Source organism: Akebia trifoliata, chromosome 3 (assembly GCF_017979445.1).
Source record: "Akebia trifoliata isolate Shusen 1 chromosome 3, ASM1797944v1, whole genome shotgun sequence".
NCBI lineage: Eukaryota > Viridiplantae > Streptophyta > Magnoliopsida > Ranunculales > Lardizabalaceae > Akebia > Akebia trifoliata.
Genome location: NC_141377.1, coordinates 53320165 through 53335447, shown reverse-complemented (window position 1 = coordinate 53335447; position 15283 = coordinate 53320165). Strand labels below are relative to the sequence as shown.

At 32.2% G+C, this 15283-nt stretch overlaps 1 protein-coding gene across 1 annotated transcript; it reads left to right on the top strand.

Moving 5' to 3' along the window:
* Positions 1-5969: 5969 nt before the first annotated feature.
* Positions 5970-7403, top strand: LOC147407949 (F-box protein SKIP23-like). The gene has a single exon (XM_086432870.1). It carries the CDS (start codon positions 6012-6014, stop codon positions 7263-7265), a length of 1254 nt encoding a protein of 417 aa, XP_086288996.1. The 5' UTR covers positions 5970-6011; the 3' UTR covers positions 7266-7403.
* The last annotated feature ends 7880 nt before the right edge of the window (positions 7404-15283 follow it).

Here is a 15283-nt window from a genome sequence, read left to right as displayed (position 1 = left end):
AAATATTGATAAAAAAATTATCCTTTTAAAATTAAAATGAATCTAATTTTTTTATTTTTTTCATGTTTTTACCATGGCGTATGAATGTTACCAATGCAATGAAAATCTTTCGTAGTTAAACGAATTTCTATTTCATAATGCTGATAACCACAAGTAATGGAAGGTTCGATGCAACATATGCCTTAACATGTTTAAAGACAAGAAGACTTTAATGATCAACAAAGAGGAGAAACATCATCCATCATTTGAATGTTATGAATGGTAAGTTAATTTTACAGTATAAAATGCATTACTGGCTCACACTGACAAACTGCATAAGTCATTGAAAGTCTAATGTAGAACATGTCTTAACATGGTTAAGGACAAGAAGGCCCTACCGATTAATAAAGAGGAGAAACATTCGATTGACAGGTAGATGCATAAAAAATTCAAAAAATTAAATTAATATGATAATAAATATATGTTTTAAGTAATATAGACATTAAATTCATTTTATATGTAATATTCTTTAATAAATAAAATAATAATTTTTATTTTATTTAATTTAGTTTTATATTCTTGATAATTAAAAATGATCTGATTTGATTAGAATTAGAAAATTAAAAGAATTTGTGAGTATTAAAACATGTAAATCTCTAATGTTATAAGTAATATTAACGTTAAATTTATTTCCTAAGTACTATTATTGTATGAATAAAATATCAATTTTGATTTAATTTAATTTTGTTCGATATTCTTGATCATAAAGAATAATATGACGTTATTAGAATCAGAAAATTGTAGGAATTGATGAATATCAAAACATGTAAATCCCTCATGTTTATGAGTTAGTTTAATTTAATGATAATTTGAATATATTATATCAACTAAGATATGAAGAAATAGTCCCAATAAAAATTCAAGTCTTTAAGTCTTCTAATCCATCATCTCTAAAAAATCATTAGATTTGATATTTATAGTCTTGAGTCACCTGGTCATATATATTTAAACAAGAGCTGACTTATTGTCGTATTTTAATTATTTAAAATATTGGTAAAAAAATTTATCTTTTTAAAATGAAAATGAAAATGAATTTAATTTTTATTTACTTTTTGTAGGTTTTTACCATGATATTTGAATGTTACTAATGCAATAAATTTCTTTTTACAATGAAACGCATTTCTGTATCACAATACCGATAATCACAAGTTATGGAAGGTTCAATGCAACATATGCCTTAACATGTTTAAGGACAAGAAGGTCCTAACAATCCACAAAGAGGAGAAATATCATTCGTTCTTCGAATGTTATTATTGACAAGTTAAATTCACATTCCAAAATTCATTATTGGCTTACAATGACAAACTGTTTAAGTCACTGTATTAATATAATAATACATATATGTTCTAAGTAATATTGATACTAAATTCATTTTCTAAGTAATATTCTTTAATAAATAAAATAATAATTTTTATTTAATTTAATTTAATTTTCTATTCTTGATAATTAAGAATGATCTGATTTGATTAGAATAAAAAAATTGAAGGAATTTGTGAGTTTCAAAACATGTAAATTTCTAATGTTATAAATAATATTAACGTTAAATTTATCTTCTAAATAATATTTGTATATGAATAAAATATTAATTTTAATTTAATTTAATTTAGTTCAGTATTCTTGACCATAAAAAATGATCTAACATTATGGGAATCAGAAAATTAAAATGATTGATGAGTATCAAAACATGTAAATCCCTCATGCTAATGGATTAGTTTAATTTAATGATAACTTGAATATATTACATCAATCAAGATATGAAAAAATAGTCATAATAGAGATTCAAGTCTTTAAATCTTCTAATCCATTATCTCTTCAAAGTCCTTGAATTTGATATTTATAGTCTTGGATCACATAATCATATATATCTAAACAAGAGCTGACTTACTATCGTATTTTAGTTATTTTAAATATTGATAAAAAAATTTATCTTTTTTAAAATTAAAATTAATCTAATTTTTTTTTCAAATTTTTACCATAGCATATGAATGTTACCAATGTAATGAAAACTTTTCATAGTTAAACGCATTTCTGTCTCACAATGCCAATAACCACAAGTCATGGAAATTTCGATGCAACATATGTCTTAACATGTTTAAACTAATATGGTAATACATATATTCACTGTACTTTTTTTTTCTTTCATCCCTTTATGCTCTCTTTCTATCTCTATGAATTCTACACTTCAATAATTCAATTTTCATAGTTTAAATATCTTATAGTTAGCAACAAGTTTCTTAAAAAGAAAAAAAAATGACACATTCTATTAGGATGTGTCTAACTATTTAAAATTGTAAGATCTCACATGTTTTTTTATTATTTTGGGGATGGTTCGTAAGGTAAAATATATGTTTCATAATTGGTTGATTTTCTGTGAGGATGATCTCTATGGTGAAAAGACCACCCTCATAAAAAATCAGGTCATTTTGAAACTTCTAACCTTTGTTACAAGTTGAAGAATTGTAGACCGTCTGATTTTTGTAAACCAATTTTGATGGGGTTAGAAGTTTCGCAATGAGATGGTTTTTGGTGAGGATGATCTTCTCATTATAGAGATCATGCTAACAAAAAATCAGCCTATTCTAAAACTTCTAACCCCTACATTGAAAAATTGTTTGACACAATGTTTGGTTCTCTTTAAGGCCTCCGAACACCACCTATATATATATATATATAATCCGTCTATACATACTCTATTATTTTACATCCTAACCTTATTGTTTGTCCAGCATTATCATTAATGAACTCTCTTTATGTTAATATGACAATTTCTCTTCAAAAAAATATTGTATGTTAGTGAAAATAATAAAAAAATTATATTATTACCTTAAAAAATATATATTTTTAATATAAATGAAATTAGTTTTCATAAACCTTCAATTGACCTTGTTAAATTGAGTGAGCCTAACGGGAGTTCATGATTAATAATAATAAAAAAAAATTTTGACTTGATTCAAGAGTTTGAATTTTTATTTACTTTATTTATTATTGTTATAGTTCAAGAAAGCTAGGAAAGTTTTTCAAAATTTGTGTTCTACATTCATATGGAATCCTATATCAGATTTTTAGATGATAAATGGAGGTGTGATCATGGAATCCATTTCTTTTTCATTGTGAGTTTTTTTTTATTGGATCTCAATCTAACTCCCCAATTCAAAGATAAGTTACTACGATAAAGAAAGAAATGATCGGATTCTATTCCTCCAACAACACCCCTATATACAAAATTGAAAGAACTAATTTAAGGAGATTGAGAAACAAATACAGAGGTAACATAATTTACATGTACAAAAATATCTTTATTAAAACATTTTTTTTATTTAAATTATAAATGAAAGTTTGGTGGAGGTTGGACAATACTTCAACAACGTCGGGAGTCTCCGAAAAGCATTTCCAGTAGAGTTTCAATTGTGTAACATAAGAGTGTTGATAATATAACGGACTTTTGATGGACAGACTTGACGCATGTTGATGTGGAAGCATATAACTTATTTAAAAAATAAAAGGAGAAAGTTTCTCTCTCTTACTCGTTCTCTTTATTGTTTTAGATTTCAAATATTAAAAATGATCGTTGGGCCCACATTGATTATAACATTGACAATCCAACAACACAAACATCTAGATTTCGTAAAAATATTCATATTCAAAAAAAAAAAAAAATAATAATAATAAACAATTGTTTTTCGAGCTTAATCCATGGTGTATAAAATGGATAGCTACTGAGCATTCACATTTAAAAATAATATTCAAAGGTGAAAAATAATTATGTTTTTAAAAACTTCATATAATTATTTTTTTAAAAATAAATTATGTGTTTCCACATCACCATGGGTCAAGTCCATCCACCAAAAGTCTGTCACATTATCAGCACTGGTAATAATTTTTTTTTTAAATTTATTAAATTATAAATGTAAGTTTGGTGGAGGGTGAGCAATACTTTGATATACACTTTGGGGGATTATAAATGTAAGTAGGACTTTCCGCATTTTACTGTGGGATTAGTCTCCCCCGAAGGGCGAGGATACATAGTATAAGGAAAAAAATTGATATTTTGTAGCCCACCAGGGCAGTTGGGCTTTTCACCAACCTTTGGGAAGGGTTTAAAATGGCTCAAAAAAGGTCGGGATTCTCAGGAAGTGTGGGAATGATTTGGGATTTTTTGGGAAAGGGTTAAGGTGTTTGGGAAGTACAATGTTGAGCAGTTTCTAGGAAATTATTTCGGTATTTTGGTAAAAGTTTAAGAGTTATCTGAAAAAGGTTTGGGCTTTTGGGGATGGTTTAAGGGATGCTTAAAGGGGTCTGGGGAAGGTTCAAGGATTTGAGTAGGTTTTCAGTGATTCGGGTGGATGATCTTTTACTCCAAATTTTGGCGATACTGCCAAAATACTATATACTTAGTACTGGGAAAGGTATGCGCAATTTTGGGTGTCTACTTGGTTTTGAGGAATGAAAAAAAAATTGTTTTTTTTTTTCATACAGGTTGATGATTATGGGTAAAATCGTGATAATCTGACTACCCATGTGGCACACTCAATCGACTCTCCTAATGTGACAAGTTTGGTAACTGTAGATCTATGCGCCTTAGAATACAAAACTGCACTTACCCATACAAATGTGTATCCCAAGGCATACAGATCTACGATTCCCTGAACTTGTCACGTCAAGAGAATCGATTGAGTGTGCCATGTGGGGTAGTCCGATTATCACAACTCTTATGGGTATTAAGTCATCTTTTATTAAACTACAAGAGTACTATACTAAATAAGATTTTTAAGTCTTACTAAGGTGTTATTTGACGGATCATAGCTTAGACCTAATCGAACCACCTTACATCACTCATAATTTAAGAAAATTAATTTGATCAAGACTATTTAAAAAAATGATATTTTTGTAATTTTGAAAATTTACCAACGTGATTATAGGATTGTAGGATTGCAATTTTTTATTTATTATCAAAAAGACCTTAATTATATTAAATTAAAATATTAAGATGGGGGCATTTCTGAAATCCAAAATTTGGTGTCGAACCATATTAAATTTAAATGTTAAAAGGTAAGTGCAGTTTTGGAGTCCAATTTTATTTGTGCTGAGTATGTCAATTGAACCCAAATTTTTATTCATTGGAGCACGCAAGGTTAGGGTCTGGCTCAATTATATTCACCCACTCAAATCTAGGTTGGCTAGGACTTATTAGTGCCCAACCGGACTGATATGGTACATTTTAGAAATATTCATAAATTATTTAATAAGATGAATATATTTTTAATAAAACTAAAATAGTTGTAGAATTAGAATTTAACTCTCATTTATTAAGTAGAAGTTAATAAGAATGCAAATTCGATAATCTTCATACCAAAAAAAAAAAAAATTATTTTAAAAATACTTTTTTTTTTCTTTACAAAATTGAATTGTAGATATTTTATTAGGCCCAGACAATACCCGAATCAAGTTTGAGTCCGTTAGGACTGGACTGGGGCTTAATTGACTCAGGCCCGATAGGAGTATGTGGTTGGTTTAAGTAAAGCCCACCTATTCTGAACCGGGTAATATTCTATCTATGATTTCAATTATAAAACATTGACCATGAATCAGAGTACTAATGTAACGAGGACTCCCAAATTATAAAACATTGACTATGAGTCAGAGTACTAATGTAACGAGGACTCCTAATGTAACGAGGACTCCCAAATTATAAAACATTGACTATGAGTCAGAGTACTAATGTAACGAGGACTCCCAAATCTGTAATTTAGTTCCCTTATTTCTTATATATATATGTATGATTCTCTTTCTGGCTTTTAATCCACATTATTATCTCTATTCTCCCTTCATAAACTTTTAATCCTCAACAACCAATTTTATATAGAAAAGAGAAATCTGTAATTTAGATTTCATATAGAAGAATTGAAATCTGAAATCTAAGGTTAAGGTTTTCAATCTCCAGTCTAAGCAGATACAGATTCAAGTATTGATCGATGGGTGATTGGTTGAATCTTCCAAACGAATTGTTGGTGGAGATATCTCAGAGGCTTACAATCAATGCTGATTATATACGATTTCAAGCTGTCTGTGATCCCTGGCGAACCGCTTTATCACAGAAGCCGTCTCATCGCCTACCGTGTCAACCCCCATGGTTGATGCTACCCCCTAACAAGGATGTTGATGATGGACGACATCGTAGCTTCTTCAGTCCATCTGATAATAATGTTTATCGGCTGGAGTTACCCGAAGCAGCCTATAATAATTGTGATAGTGTCAGTGGCAAACTATGTTGGGGATCTTCAGAAGGATGGTTAGCATTTGTGGACAGGACTAGTCCCGCAATATCACTACTAAATCCTCTTACAAAAGCCCAAATACAACTCCCACCATTGTCCAAATTTCCAGAGGTACTCGATTTTCGCATATCAAAAGTTGGTATAGAATATTTCTGTAGGTGTAGTCATGGTGGAAATTTCGCTTATAGCCTAAAAGATTTTGCAAACTTTTTCTTGGAAAAGATCGTTTTGTCCAAAAATCCAACTGTGGACAACTATAGTGCAATGGCAATATGTGGAGAAGTATCCAAATTGGCCTTCTGTAAATCGGGAGACAATAATTGGACTGCAATTAGAGAAGGTCGTGGAGGTAGAAGGCATGCAGCCTATCAAGATATCATTTATTTCAAGGGACAATTCTACGCTGTAAATAGCAAGGGAAGGGTTGTGGTTTGTGATATCTCGAGACCTAATTCCGCGAAGACGAGAAGTATCATGCCACAAGCATATTTATGTTGTCTTTATGACAGGAAGTATTTGGTGGATCTATCTGGGGAACTTTTGCTAGTCCTCAAGCACACAAAAACATATGAAAATTATGGAAATGTTAGGGGACTTGATTTCTATCATACAGTATTTTTCGTAGTTTTTAAGCTAGTGATCAATGATAATGGTAAGGAGAAGGAGTGGGTCAAGGTGAAAAGCTTAGGTGACTCTATGTTGTTCCTCAGTCGCAACTCTTCATTTTCTCTCTCTGCAAAGGACTTTTCTGGATGTAAAGCGAATTGCATCTACTTTAATGATGATTTTTTTCCAGGTCCGGGTCATCTATTCTCAGCTAGTTGTCCCGGGGGTCATGATTCAGGCATCTTCAACTTGGAGGACGGAAGTGTCGAACCATATCCATGCTACATGGACAAGTCTATGCTAAATCTTCAACCAACCATATGGGTCACTCCCTCACTGTATTAAGCAATTTTTATTTAGCTGTTTTGTTTAGTTGCGATTTATGGAGAATTGGTTGTTGCTTTTCTAATATTTGTTTCTTGTGAATTTTCAATAATCAATTCTCTTAAGTAAAAAAATTAATTATAGTTTCAATTGTTTCAGTTCCAGCATAGCAATTTCTATGTAAATAGTTTTAAATGACAAGTTTTCTGGATGTGATCTTGAATTATTATTCTTTTAATGTTGAATTGAGGTGATGGTAATGGATCTTCAATCCTTCTGAAAATCCATATCTAGTTCTTGATATTTGAAAGTTAAAGAAAATAAAATTTGAGTAAAAGTGTTACCATATTAAGAGATTAATCAGTAAATATATTGTTGATTGATTTGTTGATATACCAATTTAATCGGAGAATTTTGCACCTGTGCCTCCAATCCATTTTAAATCTTTGTTAAAATGTTACCTATGTCTAAATCAACCCACAAATAAATGTGAACTTTTTAATTCACTGTGGATTTTTTTTAATATATTGGCTTCTGGGAAATAAATGTGTGTATAATAAAAACAACACCATTAAAATGCTCTCATCAAGATATTTACTGCGACGCCACATTAAATTTTTTAAGTAAAATATAATTTTTTAAATAATAGAAAATTTTCAAAAATTCCTATCACATGATCCGAAATTCTGGATATTGTCCACTATAATATACATGCTCAAACAATCAAACCAATTGATCCAATCCTTAGAGCAACTTCATGAGGAATATCCAAAATGACTATCTATACATTTTGGATATTCAAGGGATATGTTCTCCAGCCATGATATAAAAAATTGCTATCTATTAATATTTTAATATTTTTTAAATTCAACGCAAAATAGAGACAGAGAAGGATAGTGCATTGGAGACCCAATCCAAAATGACTTTCCAAAATAAAAGTTGAGGAGGAGAAAAAGGTAGAGAGTCCAAACTCCCTCTCCAAAATGGATATTGAAAATCCCACTATCCGAAATGGAGAGGAGATGAATAATGTGTTGGAGACATATTTTAAATTTAACTCCCCAAAGTGAACATCCACACCTCTCACTATCCTAGACACAAGATGCTTAGTTTCAAATTATAACTTAGGTAGAATCGACCATTCTTAACAGTTAGGAGATGAAATCTTATTCTGAAAATAATAAAAAAATTATTTTTAAAATCAAAAAATTTGCATAGGAACTCAAGTTAATTTTGGGATTTTATAAAGTGAGGAATGGAAACTTAGAACTCTTTTCAAACATACCATGGCCGGTCAAAATAATGGTACTGAAGGTCCTAAGTCTATGGGGGACTATGTTATTCCATTGGTGGATGGGATTCACACTAGTATTCGTCGTCCAGTGGTCCAAGCTAATAACTTTGAGCTCAAGCGGGCTACTATTCAAATGGTACAAGCATCTCAGCTTGAGGGTTCAAATGTCGAAGACCCCAATGCACATTTAACTAATTTTTTGGAGATATGTGTTACTTTCAAGTATAACGGTGTTTATGATGACGCCATCCGGTTGCGAGTATTTCCATTCTCATTGAGGGACATGGCAAAGAATTGGCTGAACTCATTACCAAGGGAGTTTATCACCACTTGGGATGACTTGGCGAAAAATTTCTTTGCTAAATATTTTTCGCCTTCAAAAACTACAAAGTTGAGGAATGACAGCACTACTTTCGTGCAGTGGGACAGTGAATCACTCTATGAAGCCTGGGAAAGGTATAAAGATTTGCTTCAGAGATGTCCTCATCTTGCTCTACCGGATTGGTTGATCATCCAAATTTTCTACAATGGGTTGGTTGGATCTATTAGACGATTGTTGATGCTGTAGCAGGTGGATCTCTTATGGCGAAGACATTTGAGGATGGGTATAATTTATTGGAAGAGATGGCTTCTAACAACTTCCAGTACCATACAGAGAGGATGAATCCAAGAAGAACAGCAGGAGTGCATGAATTAGATATTCTTATTGCTTTAATAGCTCAAGTGGCATCGTTATCTAAGAAATTTGATCCATTTGGAGTTCATGCCATTCAAACTCCTACTGTTACATGCGAGAATTGTGGAAACAATTATTTAGTAGATATGTGTCCTAATAATCCAGAGTCTCTCAATTTTGTTGGTAGCATGCAGAATAATCCATACTCTAACTATTACAATCCAGGCTGGAAAAATCATTTGAACTTCTCTTGGAGTAACAACAATCAAGTTGAGGCCTCTTCATATGCAAAGCCCATGTTTTAATCGAATTATCATCCTCAAGCTCCCCCTAGAGAAAAGAAGCTTTCTTTGGAAGATATAATACATCAGATGGGAACCAACAGTAATCAGTTCATGACAAAGACTATAACTCAACTCCAAAGCCAAGCAGCTTCTATTTGGAATATAGAAATTCAGTTGGGTCAGCTTGCTTCAACAATTAACAATCATCATCAAAAAAACCTTGCCTAGGAATACAAAGACTAATCCAAATATAGATGGCAAGGAGGATTGCAATGCTATCACATTGAGGAGTGGAAAAGAGCTGAATGACGTTGTTAAGGAACCAAAGGAACCGAATGTTTTAGTGGCAGAAGAAACAGTTTCTAAAGAGAATAGTGAACAAGAGAAAGAAACTACAAACCAGGAGCATAACAAGCCAGGCTTAGAAAATATTACTCCCTACAACCCATCCCCATCATTTCCTCAACGTTTCAAGAAACAACAACATGACGAGCAGTTTGCAAAATTTTTTAATGTATTTAAAAAATTGCATATTAATATCCTATTCGTTGAAGCTTTAGAGCAAATTCCAAGTTATGTCAAGTTTATGAAAGACATCTTGACTAAAAGAGACAATTGAATGAATTTAAAACAGTGGATTTAACTGAAGAGTGTAGTGCTATCATTCAAAGGAAACTTCCAAAAAAGCTTAAGGATACAGGGAGCTTTACTATACCGTGTACAATAGGTAACCAATTCTCTAGTAGAGCTTTGTGTGACTTGGGGGCTAGTATTAATCTAATGCCACTGTCTATATTTCAAAAATTGGGATTGGAAAAAGCCAGGCCTACTACTATGACACTCCAATTAGCAGATAGATCACTAAATATCCAAGGGGGAAAATTGAAGATATGCTTGTTAAGATTGACAAATGTATATTCCTTGTGGATTTCATTGTTCTTGATATGGATGAGGATAAGGATGTTCCAATCATTAGCAAGTGATAAATCATAAAGAGAGAGATGAAAATGGAAGGTCAACCTACATAAAAATGAGGGATTTTCTTCTTTAATTTTTTATGTAATTCCACTTAAAATTCTGACTTGGGTATGGAAGTAATTTGAATCTTGAGGTGTTCAAGTGAGCAAAAATTCCCCCACAACAATGTGCAAGGACATGCAGGGGCGGAGCTAGTAAGGGGCATTGCCCCCACAAAAATTTGAGACACCCCTATATTTTCAACTAATTACATGCACCATTTGTCCTCACTCTCTCAATCATCTTCCCATTTGCCTCTACATCCTCACCTCCCTACCTCACCACCACCCCCCTTCCCCTTTCAAGTTTTTGTTGATGACATTGCCTCTTGACCGGACCTTCTAATATATTAATAAGATATGACCTAAATATCTTTTTCTTCAATTTCTAATAAAAAAAACTTTTGAATTTCTCTCTAAAACCATTCAACTTCAAATTCTTGAATTATACAATTAACCATAATTTGCCCCCACTATAAGAAAATCTTGGCTCCGCCCCTGACCACATGGAGGCAAAAGTGGGGAGATTCATTTATTTTTATTTTTTTTCCTTTTGTTTTAGTTTTCACTATTTTTTAATGTATTTAACAGCTTTTAGGCCTCCTAGTGCATCAATGTGTCTAAATCCTATTGGTTAGAATTGTATCATCATAAGCCTCTTATATATTCTTCTCTTCTATTCAACCAATGAGAGTTAGACACGTGGAACATATGAAGGAAATAGAAGAGGAGAACAAAAAGGAAGGTGGTTTCTTGAAGCGGTTTGGGAAGTTTTTAACTGGTTTCTGGTTTTTGAAGATATATTTATTAACATATAGGCTTGGATACTTTGAATAACCATAGACGCGTAAGTATGTAATCATTCCTCCATTTTTGGTGGTTTTTTTTTATTTTTTTTTGTTACGGTGTTATATGTGAGATATTATGGTATGGAACATAAGTTTTTTTCTTTTTTTTTTGCTAATCAGTGTCCAGGCCAACTTGCGCACACCACAACTAATCTCGGGGAGGACTACCACAGCAACCCACAGTCATGATCTCCAGTTAAATCATGAGAAAATCCAAGAGGGGAATCGAACCTGTGACATGCGTCTAACCCACACTTCACATGTTTGCCCTTCCCACTTAGACAACTCATGGGTGGGTGGAACATAAGTTTTAGAATCATTAAATGTAGAAATATTGATGTTTATTCTCTTTATACATAAATTTTTAATTTTTAATTTTGGATATTTATTGTACTTTGTAAAGATGGTGGCTTCCCTTGGATTCTTATTTCTAAAATGTTTTAAACAGTAAAAGAATTTGATGGTTGAGATCATCCGATCAAGTTGGACTAGTTTAAGCAGTGGAGTCAGTTAGTCCAGCGGCATGTATTGAGAAAATTGTTGCTATAGGTGTAAGGGTGCCATGCTATCAGTTTGAAAAATACAAGGGATATCTCTAATATTGATGAAAAGATAGGGGTAATTCTAAATCACCCTTTTTTTTACTTTCATGACCACAACGTATTATCTATAAAAGTATTCACAAACATTTTTAGAGCTGCTATTGGCACACCTACTTTTACTAATGCCACACCAATTCTTATGTGAATACCCAAGAATTGCACGCAGTTGGTGTGGTAATAGTAATTATTATTTCCAAAAATTATAATAAATCTTCTTTACAAGTAATAAACGTATATAGATAGATTTTTTTAAATTAGAATAAATAGTTTATGTGAAAAATTAAAAAACCTTGTGCTGATAGAGGGTCAAGACCCACCATCAGATCAGTGCATAAGCTGATTGAAGTCATGTTCTCGCTGTATATATATAGAGTGGCATTATTTTGACAAAATACTAGGGAATATTTTACACAAAATATTTTGTCTTATATGGATTAAAAATTGCACAATGGGCTGACTTTTTGTGAGGATGATATTTATGGTGAAAAAATCATCCTCACAAAAAATAGTCAATTATGAAATTTATAACTTTTATAAGATAATGAATCGTGAATCGTCAATTTTTACCGTTAGTTTGTAACCACTTTTCATGGGATTAGAAGTTTCAGAATTTGATAATTTTTTGCGAGGATGATCTACTGATTATAGAGATCATCCTCACAAAAAATCAGTCCATTCTAAAAATTTTAACTCATATAAGACAAAATTTTGTCTGGAATGTTGTCTAGAATTTTGTCAAGAAAACACTACCCCCATATATATATAGGGAAATGTTCAGCACCCTAAGTTTTACCACACACTTTAACAAATGTTTTTTGTCCTACATGGGTTAGAAGTTTTGGAATGGGCTGATTTTTGGTGAGGATGATCTCTATGATTAGAAGATCATCCTCCCCAAAAATCAGCCCATTCCGAAATGTTTAGCCCCATGTTTACAAGTTGAAAAATCGTGGACCGTCCATTTTTTGTAAATCATTTTTGATGGGGTTAGAAGTTTTGGAATGAGCTGATTTTTGGTGAGGATGATCTCCTCACCATAGAGATCATCCTCACCAAAAATCAGCCCATTCCGAAACTTCTAACCCATGTAGGACAAAACGCGTTTGTTAAAGTGTGTGGTAAAACTTAAGGTGCCGAACGGGACCCATATATATATATATATATATATATATATGGGTCCCGTTCAATGGCTAACTTTTTGGCAAAACATTTTTTAAAACATGAGTTAGAAGTTTTGGAATGAGCTAATTTTTTGTGAGGATGATCTCTACGGTGAGGAGATCATCATCACCAAAAACCAACCCATTCCAAAACTTCTAACCCCATCAAAAATAGTTTACAAAAAATGGACGGTCCACGACTGTTCAACTTGTAAACATGGGTTAGAAGTTTGGGAATAGGCTGATTTTTGGTGAGGATGATCTCCTCACCGTAGAGTGATCCTCACCAAAAATCAGCCCATTCCAAAACGTCTAACTCATGTTTTGAAAAATGTTTTGCCAAAAAGTTGGCCCTTGAACATGACCCATATATATATATATATAGTACCTTAGTTTTGAACGTTTAGATGTATTTTGCAATTTAGTTTAACGATTTGTAGCAAATCGAAATTGAGATTTTGTTGTAATATTTCCATTTTGAAATATAAAAAGAAATATTTGGTGAATTTCTCTGGGGAACAATATTTTAAGCCGAATTATGATAGTAGTGGATGTGGCCAAGGTGAAAAGCTTAGGCACCTCCATGTTGTTCCTCGGTCACCACTCTTCATTTTCTCTATCTGCAAAAGACTTTTTGGATTTACAGCGAATTGCATCTAATTTAATGACGATTATTTTCAACTTGGGGAACGGAAGTATCAAACCATATTGATGCTACACCCCCCATTTGGGTCACTCCCTCGCTGTATTAAGCAATTTTTATTTAGTAGTTTTGCTTAGTTTAGTTGTGATTGATGGATAATTATTTAATTAAAGGTTTAATTGCTTTTATGATATTTCTATCTTCTGAAAAGTTTGAAGATTTTTCAATAATTAATGCTCTCAAGTAAAAATTAATTCGTTTCAACTGTTTCAGTTCCAGCACGGAAAGTTGGTTGGCAATTTCAATGTAATAAGTTTTAAATGATAGAAGTTTGGTGGATGTGATCTTGAATTATGATGGGGTAAGGTAATGGGTCTTCAATTTTACCTTCTCCTCTCACCGATTCACTGTTTGTTGATGGGATGTAGAGGAGCTTATGTGATACTCTCACTCTTACGAAGATAAATTGCTCTTGGGAGCTTGATAGGGATTTATATTTGGGATTCTTATCAAAACCCATCATCTTCATCCTCCTTAAAATCCATATCTTGTTCTTGAGATTATTTATTTAATATCGTGGGTATCCCCACCCTTCAGGTGAAACTAATGTTGCTCGCACGTACCATCCACACGTAAAGTCCTACATGCAACAAGTTGAGTCAAGGGTCAATCAAACCCAAGAGGGTGGTACCAAGAAATTCATAGCTTCCTAGGGTTTCAAACACTTAACTTACTCTTCTTGAGGAGCTTATCAAGGATCCGTTTGCCAATTGACCAACCTCTTGAGGTTGGTTTTTGAAATTTGAATGTTAGAGAAAATTAATTTCTAAGGGAGTGAAGTGTAAAAGTGTTACCATATTTGGAGATTAATCTATAAATAGTTGATTGATTTGTTGATATACCGATTTAATTGGCTTGTCCCTTATTCGAAGAATTTTGCAACTGCTCCAGGCCATTCTAAAGCTTATTTATAAGCAAAAATATGATGTTTAATATAGGGATTTTTCCTAATCTCAAATGATGTTTGATGCACAAAATCAAACCCAAGATTATATGGGAGCAAAACACATATTTTCGTTCAGTTTCACTAGGGAATAACCAAGGGACATCTTCAAATATCGGTTGCGGATTTTCCATCACTTTCAACTTTTTTTTCAATATTCTTCAACCTATTTGGTTTGTTTGGATTGAGAGAAGTGGAGAGAAGAGAAGCTAATTAAGACGAGAAACTCAATTTCTCTCCATCATGTTTAGTTTGACAAGAGAGAAATTAGGATTAACTTTGAAATTTTAACATATCTTAAAAGAAATCTAAAAGGGTAAAGTTGAAATTATAAAATATTTTAAAAGGGTTAATCTTCATTTATCTCCTCTTCTCTCCACTTTTCCAGAAAAAGAAAACCCAGCTTTTCTTCTCTTCTCTTCTTTCCCTATTTGACAATTCAAATAAGAGAAATGGAGAGACTAAATCCAAGCACAATGTCAAAAGAGAAAATGATTTTTTTGTTTTGTTTTA